We start from the raw sequence: 12613 nt of genomic DNA, 5'->3' as shown, positions 1-12613 counted from the left end.
TAAAAATAAATGAATAAATAAAGCAGAGAACAGAGTTAATGAGGACAGCAAGGGCCTCTCTGAGGATGTGGTGTTTGAGCCAAGCTCTCTGTGAAATGAAGAGGGCAACCATGTAACTCCCTGAGGGAGGAGCGTGTCCGGCAGAGGGAATCAACAGTGCAAAGGCCCCGAGGCCAGCGTGAGTGTGGCAAGCCAGAGGAACAGCACGAAGGCCAGCGGGGCTGAGTGGTGTGAGGACAGAGAAGGAGGCAGGGGTTGGATTTTATTATATCTGGGATGGGAAGTTCATAGTGACTTTTGAGAATGGAAGTGACATGATTGGATTCACATTTGTATAAAAGTCACGCTGCTGCTGGGTGGGGGATGGGCAGTAGGGAAGTAGCCAGAAGACTGTTTCAGTGTAGTGGGCAAGAAGTGACGTGGTTTACACTAGGGTGGCAGCAGAGGAAGTGGTAAACAGTGATGTGACTCCAACGTATTTTGAAGGTACTCCTTTTATGCCACTGATTTCATGACTGATCAGAGGGCACTTAGCTGAAAACCTGCTATTCTTCCCTCATTTCCTACCGTTGGAGTGCAGAGGTCAGCCCCTGGGGTATTGCGGCCAGGACCCAGCGTCCTGTATGTTAGTGTGTGTGTGGTCAGTCCATCTGACCCAGAGCCTCGCATCCCTAACGTCTCCTGACCCATCACAGCTGGGGCATTGCAGCCCCTTGGCCGCAGCCCCTGGGTGGGGATGATAGTCGTGTGTGTGTCTGACTGTACCCTGGCTTGTGCCTGCTCTAGAGCCGGAGCACGAGCTGTTCCTCGTGTATGGCAAGGGCCGGCCAGGCATCATCCGGGGCATGGATATGGGGGCCAAGGTCCCAGACGAGCACATGATCCCCATTGAAAACCTCATGAACCCCCGAGCCCTGGACTTCCACGCTGAGACCGGCTTCATCTACTTTGCCGACACCACCAGCTACCTCATTGGCCGCCAGAAGATTGATGGCACTGAGCGGGAGACCATCCTGAAGGACGGTACTGGCTCCTAGGGATGTGGCCCATGGGGATGGAAGGGGGCTGGGGCCCAGGCATCTGTTTCTCGGTGCCCTCTCAGCAGGATGGTCCCCTGCTGACCGGCTGGCTGCACTGGTTGGCATGGAGATGAGGGGATAGACAGATTGACCCCTATGTGACCCCCTTCTTGGCTGAGCCGAAGAGGCAGGAGGATGGATGGGTTAGGCAGCATGGGCCGTCCTTGCCAGCCCTTGGGAAAACTCAGGGTCTCTCTGCATTGGCTCAGAGCCCTGGAGCTGCACACAGCAGACAGCCAGGAGACAACTGAGGTCTTGAATTGGAGACAGTCCTGCCAGATCAAAACAGGACACACCCACACGTATGTGCGCACACAGGGTCTGTGCAGCTGACCTTGCAGTCACCAAAAACTGCATGCTCATGTGTCCTGAGAAAATTGTGTTTTGTGAATTGCATCCAGGTCTTCCCTCTGAGCTGCTTGGGCAGGTTCACAGTGCATTGTCTTTTTAATGTCTATGTGAAGGATTCTGAGCTGTACGAGTTCTGCCCCAAATCTGCACTTGGGCCCCAGGATCAGGCTGCCTCCCAATCAATCTGGCAGATGCCAGTTATAACCTTTGCCCTGCACCCCATCCACACTGCAGTTCAAAGAAAAACAACAGTCAGCAATCATATCACAAGACTTTGGGGAAATCAAAAGTAACTCATCAGGAAAAGATTGGGGATCCCTATATCAAGGGAACTGCTATTTAAAGGACACTTGGGGTGAAGCCTTTGGCTAAGTGAAAAATCACTTCCTAATTCATTCATTTTGTTAGTTCAGGATTTTTAGGCCTAGGATATGATGTCACACTTGTGCCCAGAGCCACATGCCCATTGTTTCAGCTCTCCACTCAGGCATGGGCCAGATGCCCTCACGCAAGAGCCCACATCAGCCATGTAGTTTACTGTCTGCCATGCGTGATTTTGAGAAGCTAGCCCCAATACAAATGGCAGCACACAGGGCCTTCCCTATTCCTTTTCCAGCCTCCTGTCCCTACCCCCACCCATCTGTCTAGGGCCCCAGAGGGTCCCTGCACCCCTCTGTAGCCCAGACTGCTCAAAGGTACTTGAGTCCGGGAGGGCCAGAGGCAGGCAGCTTTGAACTTCCTTTGAAGCTGTTCATCACCGGTCCCTCTTTCCCCAACAGGCATCCACAATGTGGAGGGTGTGGCCGTGGACTGGATGGGAGACAATCTGTACTGGACGGACGATGGGCCCAAAAAGACAATCAGCGTGGCCAGGCTGGAGAAAGCTGCTCAGACCCGCAAGACTTTAATCGAGGGCAAAATGACACACCCCAGGGCTATTGTGGTGGATCCACTCAATGGGTGAGTCCTCCCAGGCCTTGGGGTGGGAGGAGCCGGGAGTGTGTGGGCTTCAGATAACTGGAGGATGAAATGGACAGGGAAGCAGGGGAAGGCAGCTGAGGCGGGATACTTTAGCAGGAATGAGAGTCTGCAAGAGGAGAAGGAGTCCCTGTCTTCAGGGAAATGGGAGTGATTCCTTAAACATAGAAGAAATCTGATCCTGTCACTCCCAGTTCAGGGCCTTCCACCAGCTCCCCTTATCCTGAGAATGAGGCCCACGTTCTTGTCAGGCCTGCAAAGACCCACAGTGTCTTCCTGGCCCTTGTCTGACCTCATCTGCATCTCGCTTCCCACACTTGAAGTTCTGTCCCCACTGCCTGCTGTCTGTTTCTCAAACAAGCACCCCAGCTCCTCCTGCCTCAGGGCTTTTGCTCTTGGAGTTCCTCAGCCTGGAACTCCCAGATATTTGCAGGACTGGCTTCTTCTCTACATCAAGTCTCACTCATGCCACCTTCTCATGGTGGCCTTCTCCACCACTCTCCTGACACCCCCACCTGCTGCCCGGTCACTCTCCACCCCATCACCCTGCTTTATTTCCCTCCTGGCCTTTATTGCTCTCCATGTAACCTTGATTGACCTGTTTCTTGTGGGATGGGAGCTCCGTGGGAGCAGGGACCTTGGCTGCCTTGGTCTCCTCTGCATCCATGAATGCCAAAACTGTGCCCAACTTACAGGCACTCAACAAATATTTGTTGAATGGAGTGAATGAATGAAATGTGTGATCCAGTGATGAGCAGGACAGGAGACCCCTGTGAGGAGCTCTGGGACAGTACTCATGGATTGGGATCACAGGGGAGGCTGCTGATGGCAGGGGGTGCCCACGTGATGCTGACCAGTCGCTGCCCACAGGTGGATGTACTGGACAGACTGGGAGGAGGACCCCAAGGACAGTCGGCGTGGGCGGCTGGAGAGGGCCTGGATGGACGGCTCACATCGAGACATCTTTGTCACCTCCAAGACAGTGCTTTGGCCCAATGGGCTAAGCCTGGACATCCCGGCTGGGCGCCTCTACTGGGTGGATGCCTTCTACGACCGCATCGAGACGATACTGCTCAATGGCACAGACCGGAAGGTGGGCAGGCATGTGCCTGTGTGCGGGAGTCTGTGTGTGTTGCTAGACCATGCTTGGGCGTGGATGAGGTTGTGTGTGAGTATGTGGGTATCTGTGTGTGTCCAGGCCTATGTGCCTCATGTATGTTTTTCTGTGCATCTATAGATGTGTACATCTGTGTGCTTGCATATCTTATGTATTGCGTTATTTGAGGATTGCCTCCATTTGTGTCTCTTTGTGTCTATTCGTGTTGTCTGTGAAGTTGACTGTCCATGTGCTGGTCTCTGCATACACATCATGTGCGCCTCCTCATGTGTGTGCGTAAATACACGGCATGCCTTGGTGTGTGTCTGCACTCTCTGCAAGTGTGAGGGCCTAGGGACGGCATATCTCTACACTTGGTCATTTGGATTGTCATGTGCTTCATGAGTCATGTACGTGTTCTAGTGTATAAGGGCCCTTCATGATATGGCCCCTGACCCCCTCTCTGGTCTCTTTTCTCCCCACTTCCTTCATCCCAACACTCTTTGAACAAGCAGCACTAGACAGCTTGCTCCTCCCAGCACACGTCACAGAGCATCTGCCCTCTGTGCCATTACTCACGAAGTTCATTCCACATGGAATATTCACCCCAGCTCCTCTTCCCCTGGCAGACTGCTCAGGGGCCACCTCCCCTAGGGTGTCATCTCCAGACCCCTCTTCACTCTGGATCACCCGTATGTGCCCTACATGAGACAGTGGGCAGCTCAAGGGCAGAGACCGTGTCGTTTTCACCTCTTACTACCTACTACAGCTCAGCCCCTAACAGATCCTGGTAAATGTTGAAGAAATGAATGGATGAATACTGCCTGTCTGCTCATTTGTGTGTGTGTGTGTGTGTGTGTGTATTTGGGGACTATGAATGAATATGAATGAGCCCAGGAGAGGACCATATGGACAACCTCACCATCAGCATCCTTGCTGGATCACTCGATCATCTGCTGGCTTCAGGATCTACCATCCCACTGTGTGCAAAACTATCACCCTCAGGGGCTCCCAGGCTAATGGGGGAAACAAAGCAAAACCCATGCCCAGGACATAGACAAATGAATGTACAAAACAGTGATCCCACAGGCCTCCCTCAATTTTCTTCCAACCCCTTAGTAATATCCTCTCCATCCCTAGATTGTGTATGAAGGTCCTGAGCTGAACCATGCCTTTGGCCTGTGTCACCATGGCAACTACCTCTTCTGGACTGAGTATCGGAGTGGCAGTGTCTACCGCTTGGAACGGGGTGTAGGAGGCACACCCCCCACTGTGACCCTTCTGCGCAGTGAGCGGCCCCCCATCTTTGAGATCCGAATGTATGATGCCCAGCAGCAGCAAGGTACCTCCTTGGGGCTGGGGGCAGCATGGGACCTGGAAGGGGTGGTGGGACCTAGGCATTGATTTGAGACTTCCCTGGGAGTGAAGGCACTTCCCAGGGATCCTAGGCTCTGACTTTTGAGGATCCTGAGAAGAGAACTCCCCCAACACAATCTGATTCTCTGTTCCCCATTTCCCTTCCTGCCCCATGTCTGTGTCTCCTGTTCTTCAACATGATCTTCTTCCTCTCCATATTTCCTCTTTCTGTCCCCACATCTTAATGTGTCTCCTCCCCTATTCTTTCTCTGACCTCTCCTGACCTCTTCCTCCCCTTGCCTTTCCCCATGGCCCTTCCCCACAGTTGGCACCAACAAATGCCGGGTGAACAATGGCGGCTGCAGCAGCCTGTGCTTGGCCACCCCTGGGAGCCGCCAGTGCGCCTGTGCTGAGGACCAGGTGTTGGACGCAGATGGCGTCACTTGCTTGGGTATGAGGGGCCTGGCTGGGTGGGAGTGGGAAGCAGACCCCAGCAGGAGGATGCCGCAGAGAGGGGAGGGGAGGCTACAGGGTCCCAGTCAGAGATTAAGGAGGCAATGAGGGGCCCTGAGGGGGCCAACAGGAAGCAAGGGAGGGGGTGAGCAAAGGGGGCTAGGAGGGAGTTTAGGGAAGATGGGAGGCTGGGAGGGACTTGTGAGGGGATGGCGATTAGGGGAAACTGAGTGAAGAATGGACAGCTATGGATGGAAGGAGGAAATTATCCTTTACTTCTTTTAAATGTATTTCTCCATTACTAAAGTAAAATAATAATAGTTCCAAATATTGGAAATTACTTTGGGAGGCCAAGGCAGGTGGATCACTTGAGGTCAGGAGTTTAAGACCAGCCTGGTCAACAAGGCAAAACCCCATCTCTACTAAAAATACAAAAATTAGCCAAGCGTGGTGGCAGGTGCCTGTAATCCTAGCCACTCGGGAGGCTGAGGCAGGAGAATCACTTGAAGCCCGGAGGCGAAGGTTGCAGTGGGCCGAAATCATGCCACTGCACTCCAGTCTAGGCAACAGATGGAGACTCTGTCTCAAAAAAAAAAAAAAAATTAAAATTAAAAAATATACATAATATATATGTTGGAAATTAGAGAGGAGAAAAAAGCCCAAATCCCACCAGTGAGCACCATATATTGTTAGCATTGTGGTAAAGTGAACACCATTCTTTTTTCCTCAGGGGGGTTATATTGTTTTTTACATAGCTGTAATCGTCTGTTTGTAAAATGTCTTCTGCCCTTTTTGGTTCAAGTGTCACAGCATTTTCTGTGTTATTATTGCATGATTTTAACAAGCCTTGTTTTTCATAAAAATGGGTTGTGTTCATTGTAAAACTGAATAAGTAAGGCCAGGCGCAGTGGCTCACGCCTGTAATCCCAGCACTTTGGGAGCCCGAGGCGGGTGAATCACCTGAGGTCAGGAGTTCGAGACCAGCCTGGCCAACATGGTGAAACCCCATTTCTACTAAAAACACAAAAATTAGCCAGGTGTGGTGTCACGCGCCTGTAGTCCCAGCTATTTGGGAGGTTGAAACAGGAGAATCGCTTGAACCTGGGAAGCGGAGGTTGCAGTGAGCCGAGATTGTGCCACTGCACTCCAGCCTGGCGACAGAGCAAGACATCGTCTCAAAAAAACAAAACAAAACAATGAAATAAGTAAACAGTATAGAAAAACACAAAGGAGAAAGCCCAAATCACCCCAGATTCCACCACCTGTAGATAACCACTGTTACCATTTGGGGGAACCACCTCCCAAACATTTCCCTATGATTTACTTTCACATAAATGGAATCGTGCTGCACATACTGTTCTGTTTCCTGCTTTTGTCACTTGACAGTATGTAACGAGTACATAAGCAGCATTTTTAATGACTAAAATATATTTCATTTGATAAATTTCGTGTAATTTACTCAACCGTTTCTCTACTGTTGGATGTTTAGGTTGTTTCCAGTTTTTTGATATAATCACAACCCACGTTTGTTGAGCATATGGACTATGTGCCCAGCACTGTCATAGACATTTCCCTTGCAGTTATTTGTTTACCCCTAAAAACATCCCGGTGGGAAAAGTGGTTTTATTATCCCAATTTTACAGATGAAAAAACTGAGGCCCAAAGTTAGAGCAGGATTTAAACCCAGGAAATTTGACCCAGAGCCTGTTTTGTAATCCTGCCTCTGCTATTTCGCACGTCACCATGCCTGCCCATATTCTGGATGGTTTCCTTAGGATAGAATCCCGGAAGTGAAAATGCGTCAGTGCAGCCATAGTGTACAGCTAGGAGGGAGTGGCTGGGGTCAGGAGAGGGCGTTGGCTGAGCGGGTTAAGGAAGGGAGGGGCCAAGGTAATGGGAGGATCATCCACATGGAAATTGAAGTCACCAAGAATTGAACCAGGAGTGATTTTGGAGAAAGTGCTGGTGAGCCAGGAGCTAAAAACCCTTACAGATGACAGGGCGCGGCCTGGGAGCCTCCCAGAAGTAGAGGTTGGTATAGAAGCGTGATGTAAGGGGAAGAACAGTCCAGGGAACAGCAGTGAGGAGCAAGGAGGACACATACCAGCCTCCAGGCCCATGGTCCATGGGATACGGGAGGGGAAATTGCCACCCGTGAGGCCATGGGAAGTTTCAGAGATTAGAGAGGGATGGGAGATGAGTCAGACCAGGCAAGCGCACAGCTGTGAGGTCTGGAGACCGGGCTCACACAGGAGCCTGCTCTTGTGGAGGTTACCAAGCCACAGACAAAGGACATCGTGATTTAGCTGCTAATGGGCCAAGACAGATAGTGATGGTGAGGCGTATGTTCTGGGGACAGGAGGGGTGGAGCCTGTGCGGTTCTGCTGCCTGTCTTCACTCCTGCTGATGGGACCGATGAAACTAAATAAAAAGTCCAGGGACCGGGGCAGGGCCCTGGGGTTCCCGGAGATGACTTCCAAGGGGAAGTTCATGGAGAAGTCAGGGAAGGAGTGGTGAGAGCCTGTTCGGTGGTGACAGAGGTATAGAGGCCATGGGCTCTCTTGGACACCATTTGATTCTCAGGTCACACTGAAGTACAGCAAGTATTAAGTAGAGTAAACATCACTATTGTTGCTTGGGAAAGAATTGCAGTTTCCATCCAGATAATTTGTTCATGAAGAATTTTGTACTAGAAAAAATTACTTTGTATTATTAAAAAATAGTAAAACAAACAAAAATGGTGCAAAGGGCTTAGCACTTGTCCCACGACTGGGGTCTGACTTTCCCCCTCACAATCCTGTGGTGCCCACAGCGAACCCATCCTACGTGCCTCCACCCCAGTGCCAGCCGGGCGAGTTTGCCTGTGCCAACAGCCGCTGCATCCAGGAGCGCTGGAAGTGTGACGGAGACAACGACTGCCTGGACAACAGTGATGAGGCCCCAGCCCTCTGCCGTGAGTCACCCGCCATGCCCCACCCTGTTGGATGGCAGGCCTGCAGGGCAGCTCGGCTCTGGCAGTGCCTATCCCGGAGCAGGCAGGAAGCTGGGGGCACCCAACTTCTCACTGACCCCTGACTCATTCCCTCCTCAGATCAGCACACCTGCCCGTCGGACCGATTCAAGTGCGAGAACAACCGGTGCATCCCCAACCGCTGGCTCTGCGACGGGGACAATGACTGTGGGAACAGTGAAGACGAGTCCAATGCCACTTGTTCAGGTGTGGAATGGGGCTCAGATCACACAAGGCACCCCTCAGTCAAGGAGGCAGGGGAGACGAGGGTGCCATGTTCGGTGGCTCATGCCTACAATCTCAGCACTTCGGGAGGCTGAGGTGAGAGGATCACTTGAGCCCAGGAGCTCAAGACCAGCCTGGCCAACATAGTGAGACCTCCCACTCTCTACAAAAAAAAAAACAAAAAAAACAGCCGGGCTTGGTGGCGTGCACCTCTAGTCCCAGCTACTTGAGAGGCTGAGGTGGGAGGATCACTTGAGCCTGGGAGGTTGAGGCTGCAGTGAGCCATGGTCATGCCACTGCACTCCAGCCTAGACAACGGAGCAAGACCTGTCTCTAAAAATAAAATAAAAGAAAGGAGGAAAAGAATTTAGGGCAGAGGGGATGGAGCCCTGAGCAGGAGCGGGGTCTGCTATCCCCTTCCCAGCCTGGGAAACTGCGAGGGCTGAGCTTGCAGGGGACACAGCACAGCTCTAGACTGGAGAGGAGGAACAAGGCAGGGTAGATCTCCTCCTGGGAGGATACCAGAGACCCGTTGAGAGAAAGGGTAAAGCATCCAGTGAGACCAGAGAGATGCTTTTGAATTCTCTAAGAGAAATGGTTTTGGATCCTTGGAAATAAGGGACACCAAAGGCAGAGAATAATAGGGAAGAAGAGGCAGTGAAGAGGGTCAGGACAATGAGTACTCACACCCATCCCTCCCCCCAGCCCGCACCTGCCCCCCCAACCAGTTCTCCTGTGCCAGTGGCCGCTGCATCCCCATCTCCTGGACGTGTGATCTGGATGACGACTGTGGGGACCGGTCTGATGAGTCTGCCTCGTGTGGTAAGAGGGATGGGCAGAGGGAGTCAGGCTGGGCCTGGGGGAGGGGCATCCTGAGAGCATGACTGTTGGGGGTGCCGGAGGCACCTGCAACCCAGTACTTGGGTGGCCTTGAGCAAGTTAATCTCGGTGGCCTCTGTGAGAGGAGAGCCCCATCATCACAGCATTGTGTCTCAGCAAACCCATGCAGGAGAAGCACTCAGCACGGGTCCTGTGTCTGCTGACTCATGGGGATGAGTGAGTGGAGTTTCCAGCCGAGGCACTGCTGTGGGGCCTTCCCCACCCTTCCTGACTGGGCTAAGGGCTGCTGGCTATGGGAGGGCCCCTGCACTCACCTGCCCAGTACTGTGATGCCATGTAATCTTGAAGGCCCTACTCAGCTACTCTTTCTTCCTCACAGCCTATCCCACCTGCTTCCCCCTGACTCAGTTTACCTGCAACAATGGCAGATGTATCAACATCAACTGGAGATGCGACAATGGTAAGAGCTTGCTCTCTTCACCTGCCGATTCCTAAGACAGCTAGAGGCTACAGCCAGGCCCTTCAGGGAAGGCAAAGGGCTTCAGAATCCAGCAGGGCCTCCCTCCAGGACACTGAATCCCTGCTGGATTGCCTGGGAGAAAATAGGAGAAGTCAGAAATGCCAGGAGGGAGCCACAATGGACCAAGGGGAGACCATCAACTTTTAGTGTCGTTCCTACCCCAGGCAGGGCCTGAGCTGCCCACCCTCTAGTAGGGCTCGGAGGCCAGGGAGAGATGAGTGAGATGGGCCAGAGAGGCAGAGCAAGGAGAAACCAGTGCCTGACTCCTTTCTCCTTGCAAACCCCCATCTCCTGGAGTCCTTGGTGCACCCCTCAGGCTCTGGGCTTCAGGCTCAGAAGCCTACCTGGCGGATAGCCATGGACCAGGTGATGTCAGCCTCGAGCCACCGGGGCTATTATATGTGTAAATGTGCGGCAGGTGACCGCCGTGTGTGGTGTCTCAGGGCTCTGTTATATCTGTGTTGTGTTGTGACGTGCTGCCCCAGTGGTTCCTGTCCCAGCTGATGTGTGAGCGGATGTGTTGGGTCAGCGCCACGTTGCCCCTCACCTTTGCCGTGTCTCGCATGCCAATGGTTGCCCCGGCGGTTTCTGTGTTTCAGAAAAGGATTGTGGGGACGGCTCTGACGAACAGACCTGTCCTGAGCCTGCCGGTCAGTGCATAGAAGCACATGCACCATCACCCAGAGCCCAGCTGGCCCCAGCCCCCTGCAGGTTCTCCAGGCCCCCACTCCAGAGCTGCTAGGATATGAAGAAAAAGCAACAGAGAGGAGGGAGAGCAGAAAACAGAGGGAGAAAGCAAATAGTGGTCAGGAAAGAAGCAGAGAGGGCAGAGGGAGCCTCTCAGGAAAGGAGATGACAGAGAGGTGGTGACAAGAAGGCCAAGATGCAGGGGGAGGAGAGAGTTAGAGAAGCAAATCCAGTTGGAAAAGAGGCAGGAACATAACCCAGACCCCAGTCTCCACCACATGTCCCATAAATGCGGAAGGTCAAGTCAAGCAGCCCCCACCCAAGGCCGAGAAAGCAGGAGCTTCCTTCAGCCAGCCTCAGCGACCTTGGTCCAGAAGTGGCCCCCACTCTTGCCAGCCACAGGCAGGGCCCCTATAAGCCAGGCACCCAGAGCATGGTATTCAGCAGTGCCAGCCTCAGGGCAGGCCTGTAAAGCTTGTCTCACCCCGGCCACGCCTGCACCCCACCTACCTCTCTCCCTCCAAAACTAGAGAAACCCCTGCCTTTCCCCCAAAAGCAAACAGACCCCTGTTCCCACACCTGCCAGAAAGGGGAAACAAATGTTTAACGTTCCCTACACCCAGCCTTTCTGAGCTTCAGTGAGGGGCCCTCCGGGAGCCTTCTCCTCCTCCTCATCCCGACCACGTGGGTCATGGTGCATGCTGCAGTCTATGCAGTTTCTGTGTCTTTTCTGTTTGTTCTTTTCCCAGTGGGGGGGTTAGGGTGGGCTGAGGGTGGGTTCTGGGCAGGGGGCCCAGGCTGGGATCACAGAGAAGGCTGCTCCACCAACTCCCTCTTTGCCTCTCCCCTTCTTCCCCCACCGCCAGACAATGACTGTGGGGACAACAGTGACGAAGCCGGCTGCAGCCACTCCTGCTCTAGCACCCAGTTCAAGTGCAACAGCGGGCGTTGCATCCCCGAGCACTGGACCTGCGATGGGGACAATGACTGCGGAGACTACAGTGATGAGACACACGCCAACTGCACCAACCAGGGTGGGCACCGGGGGCCCGTGGGGCAGGGATGAGATTGAGCCCCCTGCATCAGACCCCCAGCCCATCCATCTGTCTTTCAGACCCACGGTGCGTCGGCCACCGTCTGGGAGCCAGAGGTAGCCTAGGCATGGCTCTTGTCCTTCAGGAGCTCCCGGACCTGTGGCAGAGGGAGGTTGCCGAAAAATCATTGCCACACACTGTTAATATCATGCGCTTTGCAGTTGGTGGCCTTGGGTTTGAGCTCCAGCTCTGCAACTTATTATCTGGGTGGCCTTGAGCAAGTTACTTAATCTCCATGGGCCTCTGTGAGTTTCGTCTGCAAAGTGGGGTAATATTAGCACCAACATCACAGCGCTGATGTGGGGGTTTAGTGAGATCACGCACGAAAAGCGCTCAGCACATGGCCTGTGTTTGGTAAATAGTCGCTTGAGAAAAGGATGCTGCAGGCAGGGATGAATGAGCATGAAGAGACAGAGGAGAGAGGGGCTGGCTCCACAAGGCTCCCAGTGCCCTGGCCTCTGGGGCCCAGCCTCGGGGGCAGTGGGGGCCTAGTTTTCTGGAGGGATGGGCCCTCTCAAGGAATGCTGGCTTCCTAGCTCTGGAAGATATACAGATTTTTATGTGAAAACTACCAAATTTTTAACACTACAGTACTAGTTTCGCTCGTCTCACAGTTCTGGAGGCTGGAAGTCCCAGACCCAGCTGTTGACAGGGTGGGTTCCTTCTGAGGCCGTGTGGGAGATTCTGTCCCAGGCCTCTCCCCAGCCTCCGTGGTTTGCTGGCAATCTTTGCAGCTCCTTGGCTTGTCGAAGCTTGACCCGATCTCTGCCTTCATCTTCACATGGTGTCCTCCCTGTGGGCATGTCTGTCACCAGATCCCCATTTCCCCTTTCTGTGAGGACACCTGTCATGTTGGATAAGGTACACCCTTATGACCTCATCTTAAGTTGACCATCTGCAAAGACACTATTTCCAAATAAAGTC

The 12613-nt window shown here is 53.1% G+C and overlaps 1 protein-coding gene across 2 annotated transcripts in view; it reads left to right on the top strand.

Annotated features, from left to right (window-relative positions):
* LRP1 (LDL receptor related protein 1) overlaps positions 1-12613 on the top strand; it is an 84876-nt gene that overhangs the window by 29079 nt on the left and 43184 nt on the right. For both annotated transcript variants that reach the window (XR_004032282.1, XM_030822396.1), the window contains exons 11-20: positions 787-1023; positions 2210-2390; positions 3279-3501; positions 4645-4846; positions 5186-5311; positions 8126-8266; positions 8405-8530; positions 9254-9370; positions 9768-9848; positions 11462-11629. Coding sequence is in view for 1 of the 2 variants with exons in the window: in XM_030822396.1 (XP_030678256.1) it covers positions 787-1023; positions 2210-2390; positions 3279-3501; positions 4645-4846; positions 5186-5311; positions 8126-8266; positions 8405-8530; positions 9254-9370; positions 9768-9848; positions 11462-11629 (1602 nt within the window). In the remaining variant the exon portion in view is untranslated. The remainder of the gene's footprint in view (positions 1-786; positions 1024-2209; positions 2391-3278; positions 3502-4644; positions 4847-5185; positions 5312-8125; positions 8267-8404; positions 8531-9253; positions 9371-9767; positions 9849-11461; positions 11630-12613) is intronic.

This window comes from Nomascus leucogenys, chromosome 11, assembly GCF_006542625.1.
Source record: "Nomascus leucogenys isolate Asia chromosome 11, Asia_NLE_v1, whole genome shotgun sequence".
Classification (NCBI taxonomy): domain Eukaryota; kingdom Metazoa; phylum Chordata; class Mammalia; order Primates; family Hylobatidae; genus Nomascus; species Nomascus leucogenys.
Note: the sequence above shows the minus strand (reverse complement) of the source record. Positions and strands in the feature narration are given on the sequence as shown.